Source organism: Perca fluviatilis, chromosome 11, assembly GCF_010015445.1.
Source record: "Perca fluviatilis chromosome 11, GENO_Pfluv_1.0, whole genome shotgun sequence".
NCBI lineage: Eukaryota > Metazoa > Chordata > Actinopteri > Perciformes > Percidae > Perca > Perca fluviatilis.
Genome location: NC_053122.1, coordinates 9,071,497 through 9,095,998, shown reverse-complemented (window position 1 = coordinate 9,095,998; position 24,502 = coordinate 9,071,497). Strand labels below are relative to the sequence as shown.

General features: G+C 38.4%; 1 protein-coding gene across 2 annotated transcripts; it reads right to left on the bottom strand.

Moving 5' to 3' along the window:
* Positions 1-2,722: 2,722 nt before the first annotated feature.
* On the bottom strand, positions 2,723-24,363 carry LOC120568720 (polypyrimidine tract-binding protein 2-like). Of its 2 annotated transcripts, XM_039816403.1 has the most exons (17): positions 24,164-24,363; positions 22,879-22,900; positions 22,361-22,412; positions 21,215-21,378; positions 20,972-21,043; positions 20,783-20,854; positions 20,527-20,685; positions 20,088-20,198; positions 19,130-19,298; positions 15,650-15,727; positions 13,678-13,790; positions 11,096-11,129; positions 8,930-9,022; positions 8,228-8,344; positions 7,430-7,529; positions 7,234-7,311; positions 2,723-6,247 (listed from the first exon to the last, which is right to left on the bottom strand). In XM_039816403.1, the coding sequence occupies exons 1-17, from the start codon at positions 24,346-24,348 to the stop codon at positions 6,118-6,120; spliced, it is 1,749 nt and encodes a 582-aa protein (XP_039672337.1). In that variant the 5' UTR covers positions 24,349-24,363; the 3' UTR covers positions 2,723-6,117. The 2 variants fall into 2 exon arrangements, with proteins under 2 accessions (XP_039672337.1, XP_039672338.1); XM_039816404.1 differs by lacking the exon at positions 15,650-15,727 and having other exon boundaries at positions 24,164-24,294.
* Positions 24,364-24,502: the final 139 nt, after the last annotated feature.

The following is a 24,502-nucleotide window of genomic DNA, read 5'->3' as shown; positions in this document are numbered from 1 at the left end:
ATCTATCTATCTATCTATCTATCTATCTATCTATCTATCTATCTATCTATCTATCTATCTATCTATCTATCTATCTATCTAAATCTGAGATCAATTCACACATAATTTGTCTTAAAGAATGGTGAAAATGCATCTTGTGTTTTGTATTAAAACTTGTATTAATTCACATGGATGTGCTGTGTTTTGGTGGTGAAACTGCCCCTTTGTTTACATTTGAATCATGAAATGTGCACGTTAGCTGAGATTAGCCGGAATTTCCCAATCCACGCAACCTCGCCTGATGCTCATCATTTCTTATCTGTCAATCTTCACGTTTCGTCAACCTCATAGTTAAAGTCAACTTTATTGTCAATTCTGCCATATGTGCAAGATAAAAACCAAGACCCAACATGTTCTAAATATTTACAAGTTAAATTAAGCTGCGCCTACTGACAAATCAAGAACAACAATAAATATATATATATATATATATATGTATATATATATATATATATATATATATATATATAATATATATATATATATATATATAACAAGTAGTGTAAAAAGAAATGAAAAGATGTGCAGGGAATATGCCACCCGCAGACATCAGACTTGAGTCACCATAATTTAGAAAATCTGTTCATTTTTGGTACATACCTAAATTATGAACATAGTGTCACATGAAAAACATCTGCAGCATAGAGCCTTGTGTGAAGCAGAGGTTTTAGCAAAAACAAGATTGAGGCTACATTTTCACGTCACATTTAGAACGGAAAAAGATTTGTTGATTCTGGAGTCTGACGTCACATGTTTTGCTTTAATCTCTGCCTTTGGACTTGAGCTGTTCTGTCCTGACTCAACAGATGCTGATGCAGCCACAAGCTCTGTTTAATGCGTGTGTTAGTCCTGCTGATCACTGTCTTCACACTTTATGTTATAAAGCAATCTGTGCAGCTGCTAAAGGCTCCAGCCTGACCAAATCATGCCCGATTAAACCCAAAACTGGTAATTAAGCAGAATGAGTCCGTTAGTCTATATTTACTCCCTTTTGTCTTCTCCTTCCTCTCATGCTCTCTGTCTTCCCTTTTTAAGAACTTACTGTGCCATAATAAGACCTTCATTAGTGACTATTTAATAAAGAAATCAAAGGAAGAGAATAGACAGATGAGAGCAAAGGTTTCACTTAGTGCTCGTTTCCTACTATTTCATCTTCAGAATAAAGCAGCACTACAAAGCTCTGCCTAGCGGATAACCTTGTCATGTGATGGATAAAGGTTTCGGAGTCAGAATCCCCCATGTCAGCAGCATGACTTTTTTTAAAGTTAAACCAACATACTGGAAACTTAATCAGCCTGGGTACAGAATATTAAGGGAGGAGACTGGCTTCATAAGTAATTATATCCCTACATGATATTGGCCGGTGGTGATTCATTTTCTAACATATGGCAATGAAATAGACACATCATGAAATTCAGACAGAATCTGCAGATGTTTTGGGGGTTCTGCTGGGATTTGGGGCATTGTGTGTTTTGAGGATGAACCAGCTCTCCTTTAACTTATTTAAGCATGCATATTCAACAGATTCTGTTTGGGTTACTTAATAGGGGTAGTTACTGTAGCAACAATGCCCTGCTCCACACTCCGTCAAAAGTGATAATTCAATAATTAATTGCCATGCAACTGAGTTGCTAGGAATTTGGTGCAGTGTGCTCATTACACAAAAAAACAAAGCATTCATAACAGGACAGTCCATACCCGTTAAAAACACATATAAACACAACCCCCCCCCACAAATGGATAAATATGTTTAAAGGGCCCATGACATGGTGCTCTTTGGATACTTTTATATAGGACTTATTGGTCCCCTAATACTGTATCTGAAGTCTCTTTTATATAGACCTTAGTGGTCCCCTAATACTGTATCTGAAGTCTCTTTTATATAGACCTTATTGGTCCCCTAATACTGTATCTGAAGTCTCTTTTATATAGGACTTATTGGTCCCCTAATACTGTATCTGAAGTCTCTTTTATATAGACCTTAGTGGTCCCCTAATACTGTATCTGAAGTCTCTTTTATATAGACCTTAGTGGTCCCCTAATACTGTATCTGAAGTCTCTTTTATATAGGACTTATTGGTCCCCTAATACTGTATCTGAAGTCTCTTTTATATAGACCTTAGTGGTCCCCTAATACTGTATCTGAAGTCTCTTTTATATAGACCTTAGTGGTCCCCTAATACTGTATCTGAAGTCTCTTTTATATAGACCTTAGTGGTCCCCTAATACTGTATCTGAAGTCTCTTTCCCAAAATTCAGCCTTGGTGCAGAATTACAGCCACTAGAGCCAGTCCCACAATGAGATTTCCTTAGGATGTATCCCTTTCGCTGAATGCAGGTTACATACATTTCTGAAATTGGAGTGAGTTCACAGTTAGTGATTCTTGAGGCAGTGCATACAATTTTGTACAACTGCTTTCTCTGCTGAGCTGTGGAGTTGCCAAAATACACATTAAAGTCAGCACACTTTTTTTTGTTTGGAGCCTGCTGGAGATTGAGCCGACTATCTTTTGTTGAGAAGCCCGTTTACAGAATGTCTTAACTGCAGGTTATGTTGTAGTTTAAGTGTTTTAGTTAGAGTTAGTAGAACATGCGCTCTGCTTTAATGTCCCAGCAGGAATGTAGACAGAACAGCTGAAAGAGGGAAATGTTGAGAGAAAGAAGTGAGAGCAGAGAGACAGAATTGAACAGAGTGAGAGAAGTTTATTGACAGGTAAGATACAGATGAGAGCAGAGGCCTGAACCCAGTCCGAACACACAAACACACACTTTAATTTGGGCTTGTTGGTAGAAAAGATGTTTAATTTAGGTGGATCTGAAATTTTACCACAAAAGAACAGTCTCTGAAAAGAAAACTGCAGCTGTAAGAACCAGAGATGAGTGAAAAATAAAAACCCACTCTGAAGAAGACCTTAGTTGAAACCGTGACCCAGTTTTCTGTGCATCTCTGCTTGATAAATACGCGCATGTTAAACAGAGGACTGGGAAGATGAGGTTCACTTCGTTTTAAAAATTAACAAAATAATCCATTTCTACAGGTTTACAACACACAAATCTGTATAAAGACACAACAGATCAAACCAGACCACAGACTAAAGGCACATGTACTTTGGTCCCATCAGGCCTCCCCCAAAAATCAGAGACCAAGACCAGAATCACATGTTGAAACCTTGTCCAAACAGACAGCATTAGCATGCATCCTGTGTATGTATGTGTGCGCCCACTCACAGCTGAGTGGGATGAGATTTAAACAGGAAATGTACAGGTGGCTCTATTCTTCACTAAAAGCTCCACCTTCGCATCCTCAATATTATTACATGTCAGCAATGTGTTAATGTCAATCAATACTATTATAAAAGGAAATTTCGGGGGTATTCAATTGTCCTCACAATTATCATTAGCCTAAAAATATTTCTATTTCCGAGAATGCCTAAAACATCATCTTCATTATGATGAACTTATTCAATATAACATATTCATATTCAAATAATGTATAAACAGCTTCGACAGGATTGTTCAGCTATGGGAATAACAGCAAGAAAGTGTGCCAGTTAAAGAAAAACTGCCTTTTGAAATTTAGATCCTCAGAATTTAGTTCCATCTGGTATTTAAACTACATGTAAAGGGATTCTGTGTAGTGCAGCAAAATTGTTAAAAGCTGCAAGCTGGTTTAGTGTAGGTTGCCAACATGCCTACAAAGTAGAAAAATGGATGCTGGTGTAATGTTAAACTTAGATTGCAGATGAGGAGAGAACAGCATGAATCATCTCCCTTAGGCCTGTACCTTGGAAATAAATGTTTTTATTTTGTTTCATTTTAATTTTGAATGCACCAAAGTGCACGAATCAACAGGATGTCATTTGGAGGAATGAACCAGCACAGTGAGAATGTGTGTGTCAGAAACTGCACGGTTCAAAAAGAAATCTTCAAATGACTGACAACATGGCAGTGATGGAATCTGCCATGACAGAGATGTTGAGTTAATGTCACAAAGAACCCACCCTAGACCAGTGGACCCAAAGCTGTCAATTGTATGGAAAATATAACCGCAAAATTACAATTCAGGATGGACATTTATTTAGAGAGGTGGTCGCCTGTCATACAGTATACTGCAATTGAATGGAGTGTTGAATTAGAACTGGACACTTGCAATTAGGAAAGTAACCTCTCTTGTTATCTTGTATGTCCGTAGTAGCATATTGATTACTGTGTATATAAGTGCATGTCAACACCATTTGTTTATGTACCATGTTGTGTGGGACACTTTGTCAAGGAGCTTGTTTTAATAAATGTGTAAAAAAATAAATAAATAAATAAAAAACACAATAGCTGGTAGTTTGGGGTTCAAATTGGCATTTGCTTGGGAACGCATAACAATGTTGTAGTTCAAGTAGCGAGACGATGTATAGAAAATTAACAGATCACTAACTACAGGAACCCAAAAGGAAAAGAGACTACTGCCATATTGACACTTGATCGCTGGGTAGGGCAAAACAAGAAAACAGCTATTTGCACTTGCAACGATAAAGATTTAAAGCAACACTAGAGAACTGTTCCCGCTTCGGTCCCCCTACAGGTTGGAAGCGGAATTGTCCATTACATTGTCCAGTTCATTCGAACTACAGATCCGATACCCGATCTGGCAAACTTGCATAATGTAATGTAATGGACAATTCTGCTTACAACCTGTGTTGCTTTAATTAAAAACTCTTCACTGCTTTGAAAAGCAAAAGCAGCGTTTCCCTGTCTTCTCTGGTAGGTTCGAATCTGTTTTACCCATCGACATACAATGAGAGTACAACAAATAATTAACTGTTTGCCGTGGTCATTTGACTAGTTCAAGAGAAAATGGCGTTTGCCGTTTGCAGTTATGGTGGCAACACATTTCAGTGTGGCCGTAAAGTGAGTCACACTCACTAGTTTGATGACTTACCAATAGAAATGTGAAGCAATTAAATCCAGCAATGCTGAATTCCTCTCTAGCAGCAAGGCAACGGACATAGGTGCACCTGAATGCACCATGATGTCCCGGTTGGCTCCCGCACAATGGGTTTTAAAGTGGAGATGTCTCTGAAGTGTAGATGGCGTGAACGTGGCTATAAAGCGCTGGACCATCCTGCTATGTTGATTTGAATGGGAATGTCCGTTCTACTGTCATTCTATTTCCGTGGTTTTACCGCTGACCAGCATCACTGATGGCTGTGGTTGGGTGTGATCACCGGTGTGCACCTGTAGCCACACTCTTAAGCTTGATTTATGGGTCTGCGGAGGCTCTATGCAGAGCTTTTGCCGTAGCCTACGTAAGTGGCCTGAAGTTTATACTTTTAAGTCGAGCCGGCATGTGTCTGTGCTGGGAGTGTGTGGTAGAGTGAGAGGGAGAGGGACGCCGATCACCTTCGGAGCGAGTACCGATTCTAGAGGCATAGTGGGAGAAACAAAGCGTCTCCCCTGTTCTTTCTGACCACAGTGGGAAATCTGTGGGAAATCAACCCTCTCCTTGATTTCATGTTGTTTATGGACCGGGAGAAACAGGAAACGAGTCGGGAGAAATGTGACGCCACCAAGCAGAGTGACGCGCGTCGCCGCGGTGCGTTGTTACATTTTTCGAGAGGTGAACGTCAGGCTACGGCGTAGGGTCTGGTGCAGGTTCGTGTCTCCACGTACCTACTTACGTAGCCATGGCGTACATTTCACGCAGAAGCATAAATCCCGCTTTAGTGCACTCGCTCACCCTGGAGTAATCTTTACTGCAGCAAGGTGAGAAGTTACACAAACAAAAACTGTTTTCTGCTGGTGTTGAGTTGCTCTTTGAGATGTCATAGTCAGGAATTTGTAAACTTTGCAAACTGCCTTTAGGCCAGGACTGATGTATGCATTGCTGCATTTTAATTGAAAACTATTTCTAATGTTTTACTTCGAAGCGTTGCATTTACATTTCAGTGATACAATATTGTACGGATTCATTAAAGGTCTGGGGATAGCACAGAAGAGGTTAACAGAAAATGTTGAAAAGAAGACAAATGACAGTGACTTCCTCGCTCGTCATGGATCTTAAGGTTTAGGAGTCAGCTTTGAGGGTTAGATGGTAGACTTTGAAAAGGAAACTTTCAGGTGGTGATTCCCTCCCATGTCATAGTTGTGAAGGTCCATCAGAGTCTGGATCGCTTCCTCTACTGACGTCATCTGGATCAAGGCCATCTTACGGTCCCTGATGAGGAAAGAGCAGAGACGGAGTCGATACTATGGAAAGAAACTAGAGCCCGACCGATAAAGGATTTTTAAGGCCGATATCGATACAAATATTTGGGGATTTCAAAATCAGATATATCGGCCGCTATATATATATATATACACATTTTTTTTTTTAATCCAGAAATGCGTAACAAAACATAAACAGATTTCCCTAACATTAGTTATTTGTAGTTATTTATGAGTCCTCACTAAAATAATGATAATGCAGTTTAAAAATAAACTTGTTTGTTTTGTTGTCACAACAGAACAGAGGAACATCAAAATATATTAAAGTTCTCATAAATGAAATGTATAAAAATACAAACTTAAGATATGAAACTTAAAAAGGGTTAACCCTTCTGTTGACTTTGGGTCAAACTGACCAGTTTTCAATTTTTGTTTTATATCAGAAAATATGGGACGTAGAAATAAGCGCTGAAAATGTGTAGAAGAAAAATTTAACAATTTAAAACATGGGAAAAAGCAACAAATAGAAAAGTGAAAAAAAGGCGTCAAAAAAAGTGTTTTTTTCAAGGTTGACGGGAAGACAACACAAGGGTTAAACAAGAGTGTTGCCAACAGGGACGTTGTAGTGTGGACAACGCCAACACTCATAACATGGTCCGTTTTTATTAGAATTTTTAAATATTCATTTATCGGCCATTATAAATGCCGATACCGATAGTTTGGGACTTTATATCGGTCTGGCTCTAAAAGAAACCATATATCTTGTTTGTCTGCATTTACTTACTGGGTCGGTCAGCCTAAAGCATAACAAGCATCTTTCACGCACAAATTACAGAAGATATTATAAATGTAGGTGGTTAGATCACCTCCTTTTCATTCTTACAAGCAAAAATTGCAAGATGATCAGAGAAATATAAAAACATTCAAATCATTTAGATGCTTTCAGGCTAGACATGTGCAGTGTCAGCAAGAGCTTCATATTAAAGTGCTCCTTACTGGAAGAACTTGAAGGCCTTAACCGTTCCTCCACTGTTAGAGAACAGAAGGCGTAGATCATCCTCTCCAAGTCCATCCCTGGATATGCAAAAAGAAACTATTATCGTCTTAAAGCAAAGTAGCATGAAGCCAAACTATTTGCTTGACTAACACAAAAAGAGCGCCATTTAACCAATATGTGCAGTGGTTGTAGTACCGGACATTGGAGAGGTGAAGTGTTGCAGAGGGAGGAAATATGTTCTGAAAGTTTTTGGATCCTGGCTTCTTAAAGCGATGGAGAGGTGAGCCAGAGAAATCTGTCCAACAAAAACAAAACATTGACATAGTGAGAAATTATCTAATGTAACAAAAACATTTGAATGTTTTGCTATTATTATAACTTTGGCACTGTTTGACTTCTACACAACCCACAGATTTGGAAAAGAAATAAACCAGGAGTGAGAAAAACCTGTGCCAAGTATCTGTCAACTTCAATAAAAGAGAACTTCACCAATTCTGCACTGTGTTCCTATAAAGTTGTCAGACCCACGTTGGATCATTTTACAATTCAAAATCGATGCGCAGGCATCAACACGTGGGCTTCGACACCATTCAACAGACGTTGCTGCAGTTTTTACATTTTATATACAATGCTACATGTAGCTACATGCTAACGTCATGGAAACCTGAAATCTTGGTTGTGATGTTAAGTATTTCTCCACAATTACGGATCACATTCCTGCTGGAACATTTCCGGTTGTAGGCACGGTAAAGGCCAATGCTGTGACTGAGGTTGAATATGTCAGACTTTTTGGAATATTTTACAGTAAATGCTTTATATTACTGTATTTATTCAAAGACTTGTCATGGACATGTGAATATCTCATCTGGCTGTTGACACTGTAAATTGCTGACTAAACAATTCAAAATACACCACAACTACTAAATGCATAATAAGCTATTTAAAAAAGGTATAAACAACAAGTTCTCCTCCAGGGTGCAGAAAAGCTCTTACCTTTAGTTAGTAGCTGGTCATCCAATCCTTCTCTGGGCAAAGCCACAGTTTGATGTTTAGACAGTGTCACTCTCATTACTTTGCCAAACACCTTTTGACCATTCAAGTGGCTCATAGCTACAGGTGAGGAAAAACAGAAAATATAGGCAGTGATAAGTCTAAAGGATTTCCACATTTGATGATACAGTATACCATGCTGATAGAACAATCATATCACATCCATGAAATTGGTCTATGGTAAAAAATATATATATTAAGGAAGTGGCCGATGCTACAGTGTTTAAAAAAAAAAAAAAAAAAAATTAAGATTTTAACCCAATTCTACAGTGGCAATTGGATTGACTTCTACACATAGCAATGTGAGAAGATATACATATGTATTATCTTTATTTCACAATATGGTTAGGCTGAGCACAAACTGCATGTAAATATTTTGTCAAAAAAGCTAGATAAGGCATGATGCTACATTCCCATTCTTATCAGTTTAAGAAAAAATGTACATTGATTTCTTGACTTTAATTTTTTAGAATTTACTTTTCATGCCATAGACACGTTTGAAAAATACCCAGACCAGTGGACCTAACAAGTGTGCATATCAGGACTTAATCACTTCTGAATTTGATATATAAAGTCATCATGTCTTGATTAATCTCAGTTTGCAGTTCAATAGCAGTGACTGATACTGCTACTATAAAAACTCACCCAGCTGAGCCTGGTTGCCATCGGACAACTGTATCAGAGCACTGTCCTTTTTGTTGTAGAGGATCTTCACCCTCTGTACATCACCATAGACTCCTGAAGGTAGGGAGAGAGCGAGAGAGGCAGACCAAGTGAGGGAAAGAGAGAGCAAGAGAGAGAGAGAGAGAGAGAGAAGGGTAGAGTAGAAGATTAGGAGGACAGAACAGACAGAGCAGGAGAGATGGAGGCGACGAAGATAAAGAAAGGAGAGGTGTGAAGGATGGAAAGAATAAAGTTAGTGCTAGAAAGACAAATGAAAAGAAAAGATGGAATCTTCCCATTTGACTTCAACTAGAAACTCAAACACTTCTGTATAACCGAGTGGTTTAATGTTGCGACTGTCGACCAGTGAGACAGCTCAGCTGAGCTTTACCACTGACATACACCTCAAACTGTTTGGCATGTGGCTGCTTGGTGATTCAGAAATCCAGCTTGCAGCTTGGTGTTTAAAAATGTAGAACCATAAATGGACAACGTGGGGGAAAAAATATATACCTTATACGAAACCTTTTCAAAGAAATTGACTGACCTATAACAGAATAGGTTGTATAGATGAACGTGTAAAGTAAATGCAGAAAGAAGATCTTAAAAAATTAAGCTCTCTTTAGGCCTTTTATGCATATTATTTAAAACTTTGAGAAATATCTGTGGATATCCTGAAGCAGCTAAAACAGGTCCAATGAGTTCTGGACAACATTTTAAATATTGATGGGCTGGTAGACAGTGTCCATTATGAAGTTCCTAGTTGTAGAATGAACTGAAAAGCTGAACTGTGACTGCACTTGATTAATACAAAATCTGGAGAAAAAGACAAGAAGAGATGCTGAGGGTTTAAGAGCTAGAGTGTGTCCTAGTGAGGACAATGGATCATTAATTTTAAGCATTAAATTGGGTGAGAACATAAAAACTACAATAATCCATGTGTCCCTGGCAGATTGGAGGTTCCTGTGTTCTACACAAAACCACTGTAAACCATTTCAGAAGAGCAAATGTTGAATAAATTAATCCAAAACCTGTACTCAGTCCATTCACAGAGTAGAGTGTTGTTGGAGAGTCTTTGGCCAAGTTGAGCATTAGTTGTCCTTTTGTCAAGTAATTTATGTAATTAACATGAGAAATCTGCTACAATTAAAGGTTTTCTAACTTGCTCTTTGTTTATACAAAATAAGAGCGCAATGAGAAATAAAAAAAAGGTTCAATAAGAGGTTTTTGATCCATTATGGAACACAACCCTATTCCTTCCCTTCATCTAACAGACTGCATCCTCATCGGTTTTGTTGTGCTTTTAAAACTTTAGTGCGCAACGTTTTGATATTACTGAACATCCGTTACATTGCAGCCATTGCCAAATGAGTTGCCACAAAGCTAATCAAGACCATCAGCTCTCTCTCTGTGTTTCTCAGTATGGCTATGTTCAGAAGATTGTAGCATCTGGGGACTTTCCTGCGCAGAAGCTTGAGTGAAGATAATGACCTCTTCTGAATTTTTTTTTTTAATCCTCCGGGTCATCTTTGGGTAATACAACTACGTGGGGGAGGGGTGTGGGCGCGTGCGCCATCACGGAAGGCTGTATCATGTGGACGCACCGACAATGTTGTTGTCATTACTTTAGAATTCCTCATGGGGGCGACAGAAACTACGCACTATAGCTTTAAGGCTCCAATTAAGTCTTTTGCTGTGCTTATTATTGTTACTGCTAACTGCCACCGTTTCACATGAAAATGTTTTCAGCATTATTATATTTGCAGCTTTTATTGTGAAGCAGCTGCAGGAGATGCTGGCTTGGCAGTCACTAACCTCAGTATTATTTCAGTCTAAATGTAGATTTGGAGTTTTTACACCACATTTTAATTGGAACAGAGCTTCCACAACACATGAATGATTTGAGTGTCTTTGTTCTCATCAGTTAGGAGATAAGCCGACCAAACAGACAATCTTCCAGACTCACTTTTCTTTCAATGTAGAGACAGAAGAAGATTTTAACTTTGTAGCGTACGATATGATAGAGAGAGGCTTGTAGATACAGAAAGATATAGAGGAATAGCGTGTCCACGACATCACTGAAGAAAGTGAACAAAATTGGATTAACAGAGAGAGATATACAGATAGAATAGTAGAGGTTGAACATACCGAAGAGGGTAAAGAGACTTTGAGGCGTGACCATCTTTAGAGAGAGAGACCGCAGAGCAGAGGACAGGAAGAGGAGGAGCAGAGGAGGAGGAAGAGGAGAGACGAAGGTAGAGATCAGACCGCCCAGCGTTGGACGAAGGGGGGGTGGTGGTTTCCATGATGATGAGGGGTGGAGCAAAGATGGAGGGAGGGAATGGGGGATTGGGGGTTGGAGACGGGGTCAAAACAGCAAACCCACATTGGGGTTAGACCGGATTAAGTAAAGTGAAGAGGGAAGAGAGGAAAAGGAGGTGAAACAAAATTAGGGTAAACGTACATGAGAGGGGAGGGTTTTAAGGGAAGTGTAAAACATTTAAGGATGTATGGCCAAATAAATGTGTGAAGGGAGGAGCAGAGGAGGGAAGAAAGGAGGCGGGGAAGGGAGAAAGGAGAGGACAAAAACCAAAGCAGAGGTCAGTAAACAGAGCATCAGTGGAACATCAACGGAGTCTGAATGATTGCTGCTTCGATTCCAAACACACACACAAACAAACACACTTCTTCCAGTTCTGTTATCGCACACACATTCCCTGCTGAATTCATTTGTCACTGAGGAAAAGAAAGGCTGGGAGGAAGGTAGAAAATAATACATTTAAGAATGGAAAAATGAATAAATTGAATGAAAGAGTGAGTTACAGGAGATATCAAACCAAAGGGGGCAGCACCATGAATCAGATGGCCAACCAGATCACATGAAGTTACTGGAGGTAACAGGGGCCAAAAGGACTACGGTCTATGATAGTGGTAGATTAGGCTGACAGAGACACGTTAAGAGCTTTATAATAAGAACATGGAAATCCCACTTTTTACAATATGGGACCTTTAATTTCCACTCAAAAAGGTTTGCCAAAGAGGGTCTGAAACGCAGGCAGGTATTTAACCAAGCATGTCAATGATCATTGCCACACCACTTATCAACTAAACTAACCAAACAATTTACTCTTGTCCAGTTCTATTGCAGCAGTGTTGGAAATGAAGGACATGATATCACAGAAAAAAAAGAAAAAACTGAATTCTTAATCGTCGCATTCCCAATTCTATTTCTGCATTTGAACCCATCCTAGTATTAGGGTTATTAGAATTAGATACAGCATACGGGGAGCAACTTGGGGTTCAATGTCTCCAACCTTGTGGTTAGGGGGCAACCACATTTAACCTCCGAGCCACAAGCCACCCAATCAAGAATACTACTTAAGCAACTGGACTTAAATAGTCAGAAATGCTAGTCTCTGAGTTTCTAAGCTATGCTATCTGGAAAGAGGGTAAGTGTACTGCATGAAACTGACTAAAATCTGACCTTAGAGGTCAGTCCGTCCATTTGATGACGAAGTTGATAAAGGATGAACAAGTGACTGAAAAACTAGCCCCTGGATTCAACATTCACAACATGAACAACGGCCACACCACACTCAACCACTACCTAGCAACCGGATCATATTTAGCCCACTCAAGTGTACGCAGCAGCTGCTGCTGCTGCTGCTCTCAAGTTCATCGCTCACACCGGAGAGAACAGTATGCTGCTACTAAACAGCCAAGATACAGCTGTTGAAACCAGACTTTACCAGAAGGGGACAGAAGTGTGAAAAAAACCATCACTCCACTATGGAGTCCATCTCAACAAGGAGAGGGACAAAGAGACAGAGAGAGAAGAAATCTGACAGAGAGATGTAACATACAGAGACAGATACTGTAGGTATAGAGATTCAGATGAAAGAGTAGGTGCATATTTATAATTGCAGAAGAAACTGAAAATTGACAGAAGAAACCGACATCTAAGATAAAAGAATAAAAGTATGTAGGGGTTCAGTTTAGACAAAAAAACACAACAGAACTTTTAAGATCTGATATAGTTATAATGTGCGCATTAAAGTGTAGGACCTGTGACAGTCCATGGAGCACACACACAAGTGCACGCACAGTTAAAATGGAGTTTTCAGTGTGTTGTGAAAAGTAATAACTATCACCAATATTAAAGATATTTGAATGCTGAATTGTATATCTAATGATGTATTGACAAGACACATATTGTATATATTGACACTTTATGGCTGCAATTGTCAACTATTTTCATAATCAATTAATCGGTTTAAGAAAAAAAGTCAAAATTCTTTGATTTCCAGCTTCTTAAATGTTAGTATTTCTTGACTCCTATGACTTTAAAGTGAATATCTTTGAGTTGAGACAAAACAAGACATTTGAGGACGTCATGCTGGGCTTTGGAAAACGTGGATCGACATTTTTTACTTTGTTTTTGACATTTTATAGACCAAACAACTAATCGATTATTCAAGAAAATAATCGACAGATTAATCAACAATGAAAATAATTGTTAGTTGCAGCCCTAATCATACTACACGGACTTTATCTTGGTGGAAGTTGCATGATAAATCCTGCTGTAAAGTGGGTAAGCTCACCTACAACCACACACCCACTACTATCAACTCCAGAAAATCATCCAGTAGTGTCTGTTAATTAGTTGTAATGAGCGATTTAAAGCAGAGATTGCAAATAGTCATTCACAGTTACGCTTATGGCTAGTGTACCTCTTCATTTAGGTTGGATGCCAACAGGACTCCTGACACTCCGGACCCAGACAGAGCAACACGACCAGCAGCTGCTGCCGCTGCTGCTGCAGCGCTCAGAGGACTGATGGCTCCTGTTAGGAAAGCACAAGACAATATACAGGTCAGAGTCAAACTTGTAATACAGCAGCAGAAAAGTTGATTAAAACCACAACACTAAAAAGACAAAAACTTCAACTTCTCCAATAAAAAAAAAAAAAGGTGAATACTCCCTTCCTCAGATTTAATAGATTTAAAATGATAGAACAACAATTAACAATTACCCCAAAGTGCTATAGCAATGCATGCATTCATAGAAATCTGAATGAAAAGAAGAAAATGTATCCAAATCAGGGATGGTGATGAGCTTGATGCCATGGTAGTATGTAAAATGTCATTTAAGCTTTTCATCATTGTTTTGAAATAAAACCTAAGCAACCTTATCTTGATCAAAACATGCATTACTATTTACGTGTACGTTGAAAAGGTTACATTTACTGCAGTTCATAATTTCCCAAAGGTCAACAAAGCTGGTTAAGTAATGGACATTATCTACACTTGTCATGTAGAAGCCATTATTTAGACATAAGTAGTTTGAGCATGGTGTAAACTGGGTTAAACGACTCAAATCCTTTACTCATTCCTATCCACCCCAACCCAACAATGTAGTCAGTGTAATGAAGAATTATGCACTCTCCCACTTAAATGTAATCCAAACCTAAATTAAATACAAAGAGAACTTGAAAAGAAGGAAACGCCCGGTGGGATTTCAGAACTTAAAAAAAAAAAGAAAGAAAAAAAGAAATACGTTAATACTAATAAAAACACAGATTAGTACTGCATATTGTTTCTTCCAGTGGACACGTAGGTAGTGAACATGTAAGTATATACTGTAATTCTGACCAGGTTACGGCCTATAAAAAGGGGCAGGAGTTAGTGTGATATGAGGGGAGTGGCCAAACTCTCACCAAGCCTTATTGGATTGCATTAGCAATTAAACCCTTGTGTTGTCCTCGGGTCAAATTGACCCGTTTTCAATTTTATTTTTTTATATCAGAAAACATGGGACTTAGAAATAAGCGCTGAAAATGTGTAGAAATATTTTACAATTTAAAATGTTGGAAAATGCAAAAAACAAACTATGAAAAAAAAGGCATCAAAAACATCGAAAAAAAATCATATCAGTCCATTAACATGGCAAATTCCACCAATACAAATAAAAAAAAATAGACCTTTAATCTAATTTTTTTTTAAAACCCCCTTGGATTCATATTATACTGCTCTGTCTGTTCAAACAGACGTTAACTTTGGCAGTCACCAGATTTTTCATTATATTCAAGGCTAGTAAATTTGATTATGTGCATGATCTGCTACTTTGCATATGTAAAGGATTTCACCATACAACAATGTCTCATGAAACATCAAATTTTTATGACGACTTCAATAAACTTAAACTAACGGTAACTTTTAGTGCCAATACACAGAAAGTAAACGGATTCTCCCCCACAAAAGCATTTTTCCACCTCAATTTGGAGACTGATTAAGTGGTAGCTAGCAGAGAAACCTCAGTTTAAACTAAGATTCTTTAAAATCTAAGCAAAGAAAAAATACTTTGACTGATCAAATATATCAATATCTCCTGAATTAATTTAGGCTAATGACTTCCAGTAGACAAGCATGGAAATATGTAATATAGAAAACTGCATTGTACCCAGTCACTTACAAAAATGATTAAATTCCACCTAATCATCCATCCTAAAGCCAGTATCTGCCTCATCTGTTAATTTAGCCGTAATATAAACAAACCTCTAAAGCCATTGAGAGAAAATCCACCCTGGCACATTCAGACAGCCATAACATGATATGACAAGAGACAGGACAGCAGCATGACAGAAAACAGCAAAGACAGAGTGATGGAAAAACTGAATTAAGGAAAAAGAAAAATAATCGGTACCTCCACCCTGCGAGAGGGAGAGAGAAGATGAGTAACCTCCTCCACTAGAGTAGGAAGCTAGCGCTCCAGATGGGGTACCTACAAGACAATGACAACTAGATTTATACCACAAAACACTTCTCTAACCTCACACCAGAGAGTACAATTATCACAAGAAATCCATCCAGCCTAAGTCAGTAAAATATTAAAACCGTAACAGTGTTACGCCATGAGTAAATATTATCAATAGGTCAAATATTTATCAAAAATGACACATGGAATTCAGTTGAACTAATTATCTGGAATATAGCATACTAATATGTCAAAATACAAATACAAAACAAACATGGGACTTTAAGTCAAATATGCCAAAAAATAAAAATATTTAAAATCACAATACTGCTTTTTTTTTTTAAGATGATTTTTTTGGGCTTTTCCGCCTTTAATGGACAGGACAGCTAGGTGAGAAAGGGGAGAGTGTGGACCTCTGCGTCGAGGCATAAACCTCTATGTATATGTGCGCCTGCTCTACCAACTGAGCCAACCCGGCCACACAAATACTGTATTTTGAGGTGTCATAATTACTTCCAATATGTAGCCAAACCTTTAACTGTTTTTGTGACACTGTGTGCATTCTGTGAGAGGGTGTGGTAGTGCAAGGACACATTTCATTTTATTTTCATGCCTGTGGTAGGGCTTTGCTAAACGTATGGAGACTACATCACCACTAGAACCGCTATAGCCATAGGTTGGTGTAAATGAGCGCGATCAGATGGCGGGTTGTGTATCGATTGTTGAACTGAAAGACGCTTTGTGCACAGGAGAGACAAATATAAATGCTGAGGGGACTTATTATCGTTCTTTCGTTTAACAAAATGTGATAATCATTTTCACTGCGATTACAATTACCATTTAGTTTACTTGCCAAAATAAAAATGCTGAAATTGTTTACAATGTTTCAGCATTTCTTTCCAGCCTTTTAGTTTTTACGCTGCAAGTATATGCGGCTTACAACTTAGAACAGCATCAGATAGAACCAAATAAATGTGTTTTTATTTGCAGGAGTTGGTCACAATAACCTCTTGATTTTGTGTTGACTGAACTGACTGGATTATTACTGCATCGGGTGGCAGCGTGAAAATATAGTTTCTTAGATAGCACATTGTACACTGCTGAGAGTACACCAGTTGCTGTGTGGGTTCAAGCTGTCCACATAGTATCCATCCCGGCGTGAACTGTAGCGGCACACCGCCGCGAGTCCATCGACGAGGCAAGTGTCTGTGGACGGATGTGATTGGTTTACAGAAATACAAACGAGCCAAAGTGTTTTTTCCCCTATCCCAGAATAGATCGGTGATGTATGTTTACTGGAAGTGCAGTGCATCCACATGTAGCGTTACATGTGGATTAAGTACTGCACTGGACCTAGGTGCCAGAACTGTAAGAAGTTCTCTTCTTAGATGTTTAGAGACTAAATAGTCTCCGTCTACCTTATAGAATGAAAGTGTATTTGTTAATCAAATAAACTTTCTCCTGGTTTGCATGTCATTTGACATTGTAACAAACCCACAATCACATCCTGATGAAAAAACAGTAACAAAGATCTCTGGAACAGATAAAGATATAGATGAAAGGGTGAATGGGTGAATAAATGAATAAATAAGAGTAATTCCACAGTACAGAGAAAGGATTGTCTTTGCCGTTGCCTCCATAATGAGCTAGTTAACGCCGGGTACACACCACACGAAAATCAAGCCGATCTCGCTGTGGAGGACACTGTGGTCAGGGATCACTCAGCTTCTGCGTTATGTTATGTTTTGTGTCATTTGTAGGGCTGCCCCCTAAAAGTCTAGAAGACCCTGAGTCGACTTGAAACATGTCGTTAGTCGAATCACTGCACTATTTGTTTTAGCTGCATTATTGTACACAGAGCAAGCAGGCTGTAAGTCTAGACTCAAAATGACCTCACCACAAAACTAAGTAGGAGGAAGTAGAGAAGGGTGAAACGGGGAACAGCGGCACTTGTGTCTGTTGGCTGCAGCAACGCTCTGAGCTCCGGTGCTGAATGTCAGTGAAGTTGCCTAAACTACTTTTTATGTGATCAGCTGACGGCGCTGTCAGCAGCCCAGCAGGAGAGACGCTCTGTGGTGTGCTAGAATTTTATAACTGGACTATGACCAGGACGTACACCTTTTCTGTGAATGTGTGGTAAAAATGAACAAATACATTTAAAAACAGGGGTCTATTAAACTCCTATATTACCCATAAATATAAGAGTTTAATGTGGGTGATGCTGAGCAGTGGGAGTAAAAAAAATATATTTACCATTTTCATAAGTAAGGTGTAAAGACATCAGTGATAACTGTAAGTGTTTATAAAAATTAAAAAAATATATATAGGTAAGTTAAAGTATCAAAGAACCACAAGCACACGGAAAATGAATATACCAAAGCTTCTGTGCTTTTGACCTGTGCTGCCCATGCTGGTTCAGGACACTTGCAGCTCATTTCTCACTAACTGTGGAGCTAAGTTCAAGTAGTCCGAGTTTGTAATACTGTTCGCTGCTCTTCCCTACAGAAATTCCATGTGTCTTGTTCTATGTCTCCCAGAGCAGACAGATGTATAAGTGTGGTGTGTGGTAAAACATGTTTTGGAAAGGCCAACACCAATGCCACATATAAGTTTACCTCTAAACAGTAATTTTACTGGTTTCCAGTAAATTGCTTTATTTTTACTACTAAATTGTAGGCATCTCCTGGACTGCCAAGTCTGTTCAAGTTCTATCAAAAACGAAAACTGAAATGATATTTATTTCATTTATGGTTGTTTCTTTGGCCTGGCAGTGTAGTTTCAGTTTGGTTTTTCTTTAAGCTTTTAGTCAGTTTCAGGCAAAATTATAAAATTATTTTTCACTGCTTATTTATGTTTTGGTTTGTGTTTACTAATTCTGATATGGATTGGTTGTGGCTCCCTTCGTTGGGATTGATGTGCTAGACGTGGATGATTAACTCCCACTGTGTAGTATTGGTTGTATATAACCAATTACCCAACTTAATAAAAACATATGTATTGTTTGTAATTGCCTGTGCACACGCAGAAGGGTGCTGCCCTAAACCTCTGTTGTGGGGCAATAACAAGTCAAATTGGAGTGTTCTCCTAGTACCTCTATCTATATTTATTTGTAATACTGAAATGCTCCTGTATAAGCTATCGTGACACTGTGGCAGTGGGGGTTTAAACCCCATGCTGTGAGGGCATCCTTAATTGTAAAAAAAGAAAAAAAGGAAAGGAAACTAGCATACTGTACATGTTTTTTTCTCTATGACGCACCACCACTGATGCACACTCACTGTCTTTGGCAGCACTACCAGCAAAGGAATGACCTACAGGGGGAGTGGGGGTCTTTAATTCAGTGCATGGATGGGGCCATCTGTGTGACAGTATTATGGACACCCGGGAGGAAGATATGAATGGATGCGGTGTAGATAGAGGTGTATATACCCAATAAAGAATGATCCTTGTTGGCTGTCTCTCCGTCTCCAGTAGGAAGGTCAGGTCTGGTGTAATCTCGACTCTTATCATTGTTGTATTTGACGTTGAGGTTGACGAGTTTACTGAAGTCTATCCGCAGAGTACAACATGAATTATAGATGTTCTGTCCATCCAAAGACTGGAGTAGAAGTAGGGAAATGGGGAGAAAGAGTCATACTGGTGTTTAAATAATCTGATAACTGATATAGTAGTCTTTTTTTTTTTTTTTACATAAACAACCTTTGGACCCCCTAGATTAGTTTTTTTATTTCAAGAATTGTGACCAAGATACTTACTAAGCTGGACATTAAACAGTTATGAATCAGCCGGGCTGATACATCGGTCTAGCTCTAATGCCAAGAAGGTTAAAAGGGATAAAAAGGTAAGTTGACAGCCTAATTGGAAAGTTGGGCACTAACAGGCAGAATGAGACAGAAGACTTCTGCTAATTCACTGAGAATAAATTGGGTTATTGTACTACAAATATTGGACATTAAAACCTGTTATTGCATAGTAAAAAATAAGATTAAAATCTAAATGTGTTGTTTAGACTTTCAACAAGTGATTTTAGTATAAAAAGCTTGAGCTATGTCAAACTTCAAACCCTCCACTTTGCCTCTTTATGAACTCATTTTAATGCAACAACACAAAAGAAGAAAAACATTGTTTTGCCATCTTTTATCTAGTAAAAAACTACAGTAAACGCTATGGTTGCTGTCACAATTTCACTAACTGTTTTGTGCTTTTAGAGACAACAGCTGAGACTTACCAGATATCCCTTAGTCTAAGCCAATGACGCACTATCAAAGACTCATAATTGTGCAATTGTCGAACGCTAACAAAACAGCCAAAGACCTGTCCACCTGTTGTTGCTTCATTTTCTACTGGTTGTGTATAACGGCCAGAATTTTCGTGTGTGTGATCCTACCAGTTTAGCTTGCTGTGCATTGACGGGATCGCTGAATTGCAGAAGAGCCTGAAACTGGTTGTTCTTGGTGAAGGTTATAATCTTCATTACTGTCCCAAACTTACTGAAGATCTGGAAGAATCAGAGAATTAGACAGAAACATGACCAAGCTTGATTTAAATTTCAGTTCACTAAACTTAATTTTAACATTTTTGTTAAAAGCTATGCAGACACACAATCATTATGACAATTAGAAATCAAACAATATGCGCTTTTGAAAGGCATCATGCTAAATTACATTTCTTATTTATTTTACTCTCTAGAGTTTTGCTTTACAGATGCAGTTTTTTTTTTTTTTTTTTTAATACCAAGAAGGTCAATACCAAGAAAATAAAAATCTTGAGTATGGGGCATGTGTACTAATCTGAATGGAGGATATAAACAACATGTTCAGTTGTACCTGTTGTAGAACATCCAGTGTCACAGGATAAAACATGTTGTCGATGATAATTCGCAGGACAGGGCTGGGGGGTGGAGCTAGGTCCAAAACTCCAGGGTCAGAGGATGGAGAACTTCCATCCTGAACTGCTGACACGGCCTGCAACACCGCCTGGGCCCTCTGGGTGGAAAGAAAAAAAAACACAAGTTCTACACCAGTCTAACCCTGGTTTGTTTGAAGGATAGTGTTTAGTGTACAAATATATCTATGCGTATACCTGGTTCAGAGCAGAGTCTGTTTTCAGTTCCTTATGGTTAGAGTACTGGATGAAGACAGGAGTGTTTCTGACCTAAACAGAAATCGATCCATAAAATACACAATTCAGTCAGTAGCACTTACAACAAGAGATTACAACAGAGATTATTCATATTGTGGTTTCAGGATTGGACACTGATGTATTTCGGACCTGTGGCGTGACAGCTGTGTAGTAGTTCACCATAGTAATGGCTGCTTCTTCTGTACCCAACTCCAGAAACGCCTGGAAAAACACAGTATTATTGAACTATAGCAGAATAACAAATCCCCTCCATGACCTTTTCCTGTTTAGTAAAGGAGAACATTATTCAGTCAAACCTAAATGTCATTACAAGACCGTTCTTGTTTCATCTTCACCAAGTATTTGCCGATATGGAATTTTGGTATAGTTTACCTGGTTTTTCCCCTTCAGCATTAGTATATTGGTGACTTTTCCAAAGGGCAGCCCCAAAGCAATGACTTCAGTCTCGGACACTTCATTGGGAAGTTTCCTGATGTGGAGAACTCTGGATGGAGGGGATTCCTCCAAACGCTGTTTCTTACTGTCACTGCCGTTCGCTGAACATTAACACAAACAATAAAGATAAATTATCACGATGACACAACTTCAGATTAAAGAAGAAGTCAGAGTAAAGCACAGTGTAAATACTAAAAATTAATGACTAAGCGCCATTAAGCTGCTTCAGTTTTAGGGTAAGATTCCTGGCTCACTGGGACACTTGAAAAAAAATAGAGCCATCACTAATGTAAGTAACACCTGTGCTTTTCCTACTACAAAAAGTAGGAATGTCTAATGGGAAAATGGCCTTTTGGGTTGTTATTCCATTATTCGGTCAGAAAAACAATGTGCAACTATTTTAATACTCAATTTATATTTAGTCATATTTCCAGCAAAAAATGCCATATATTCCCTTGTTCCAGCTTTTCAATTGTCTGGTTGATGTATTTTTAGTTGTGTAGTTTGTCTGTGGGTATTTAAGTGTGTGATTCAGACAAAACCTAAAAAGTGATGATGTCACTTCGAGCATTAGAAAATCTCTCAGTTTGTAGACAAATGATCAATCAAGAAAATAACAATTACTTACAATTTGTCAACTTACAGATAGAGGAAGTAAAATTAATTTACTGATTCAGTTTCTACTGAAAAGCATTGCTTTTCTGCGTTTTTCACCATACCAGTCCATTTCTGACCATTTTGGTGCTCTGAGCTGCCCTCAGCCAGCCTTGCACTGGCATCCCTTCAGGATTTCATCTTTTGAAATGCCAGAATTATTTTGTTCAACTTCTGATTTAGTACATTCACATTCCTACTTCTGTGTCCAATACGGCTTTTACTCATATTCAGGATGTGATTTTTACATGTAACATACAGTAACCTGGTTATTCAGCTCCATTTATACGTGATATTTTCCAGGTTTCTGATCATCTTTGCAGGCATGCTATTCACTCATCCAAAGCCCAGACAGCCTCTGTCATTTATGGACCCACTGAGGTTCAGTTCCCACCCATCAAACACTTTCCAAGTTTAGATTAAATTTACCGGTCAAAGAGTTGGGGCTGCTACTGTACATGTTGAGCTCATCTGAGCCTCTCTGGAAAAACAAGAAAAAAAGATGAAGAAATTAAACTTTGATTTACATCCCAACTTCTGACAAATTCCAAAAATATTACTATTACAGGAAAGTGACAAAGTACTACCAAACATACATCAAACACTATACTGTATAATCTCTGTCTGCCTTACTGAACTGCAATGCAAACCGTAACATTTAGCAGCAAACAGACAAAATTACAAGTTACTTTGATGGCTTTACTTTCAGCTTAATGAAATTACACTGTCATTTATTACCATCCCACAAAGTTTAACACAAATCTTTTTAGTATGTTATCTTGTAACATCACAACAAACACTAATAAAAAAAAAGGTATTAAATCTATTTACCCACCCTATACTAAAATGTAACTACTTACATCCAGTCCATTTGTGAACAACACAATGTAGACCTAATAAATGCAAATGTGTTTAGGTAAAGATAGTAAAAAAGTAAGTCTGCTTGCCTTCACACCAACCGCAACATCACTGTTAATGAAGAGAATGCAGGGACATGAAAAAAAAAGAAAGAAATGCAAATGATGTTATCTCAAATTCCCAAGAAAAAAACAATTCAATGGGAGACTGCTGCTGTTGAAAGTTTATCCTGGATGAAAATGTTGTTGCATATCACTTTAAGTGTGTAATAGTTTAACACATTTAGAAGAAAAATCATGCAATATAGGAGGTTTAAAAGTGTTTTTAGACTCCTGGTTCTTCAACACAATGGTGTCGGTTAATTTAACCCATATTTGCATAATTTTTATGGGTTGCCAACACCTAATAAACTGTGATAAAATCATGCTGACACATGCTAAACAACATTTTAAATACCATTATGGAAGCTAACCTGCTTTAGACACACCCAATACAATCTGAAGACCTAAATAGTATCACATATTCTTAGCTTAGCTATTCTAGATATTTGAAACTTCCGAGTCGCAAATAAGTATTAAGCTATTCAGTTGCTTATCAATTTAACGTTATATGACAAATAAATACCGTAAGCTGGTTTTTGTTACATTATTGTATTGTTTTGTGTGTCCTTTCTGAAAATATGATACATAGATATATTAATGTTTAAGTCAATTTTTCTCACAATGAAATAACGTTGTATAACGGGCAGAGGCGTGTAGCATAGGCTAGCTACTGTATAGCTCCGAACAAAGGACCCCAACTGACAGGTGCACGTACCATGTCGGATATCACCAATGGATATCACACAGGGTTAGCTAATAGCTTAGCTAGTAACGTTACACTAATGCTAACCGACGATAATTGTCAACATTTATCATACGGAGATTTAACCCACACGTAGCTAACGTTGCGTTAATCTAAAGTTAGCTAACGTTAACGTTTATTTTTCGCATGAGAAGGTGATATGTTGAACTGGATTAACGTTGTTAACATTACCTCTTGCCAACTAGCTAGCTTGCTAACGTTAACGATCATATGGCCGAAGTTAGAAGGCCCAGATAATACGTAAAGCATGCTCTTGGGTCATGCACGTTTCCCTACAAGCCAGACAACATTGGACTAACGTTTCCACAATTCTTGGTGGGTACCTGGTGTTGCCGTCTAATGTTAGCTAACGTCGAGCTTCGTAATGGACAGTATCAAGGTTCGCAGCATAGCTAATATCTGGCATATCTTCATTTTTTAAGCAGGGAGAACGGTTCATTCCGTCTGTATGACATGCACCGTTGTGGAAAGTGTATCTAGAAGCATCAATTATGATATAAACAAATTTACCCGTCCATTGCAGCTCTTTGTCCTCTTCTGTCTGTTGATATTTCAGCACAATTTGATGCCTGCAAAATGGGCGTTCTTTTTCTTCTTCTTGTCTTGTAACGGCTATTGGCAACCAACAGTAACTTTAGGCGCATTACCGCCACCGTCTGCTTAGGAGGGGGTGGCTCAGAGGGTGACTGACTCATCAATAAAGACCATGGAAGGATGAAAGACATGGTCTGGTCAAATTCTTTGGTCTCGTCAACTGAAGTACATTTCCAGGATAATTGTCTGACATCCGTTGCATCCCACACCTTCCGCTCTGTGTGTTGCTGTTCTCAAAAAGCCTTCGCTTCGGGA

Excerpts from the sequence above, each read along its gene's own strand:
- LOC120568720 (XM_039816403.1), bottom strand. The coding sequence starts at position 24,348 with ATGAGTCAGTCACCCTCTGAGCCACCCCCTCCTAAGCAGACGGTGGCG. Across the intron at positions 21,379-22,360 it reads CAGCCCCAACTCTTTGACCG|CGAACGGCAGTGACAGTAAG; the intron begins GTAAATTTAATC and ends GTTAATGTTCAG. Across the intron at positions 21,044-21,214 it reads TGCTGAAGGGGAAAAACCAG|GCGTTTCTGGAGTTGGGTAC; the intron begins GTAAACTATACC and ends GTGTTTTTCCAG.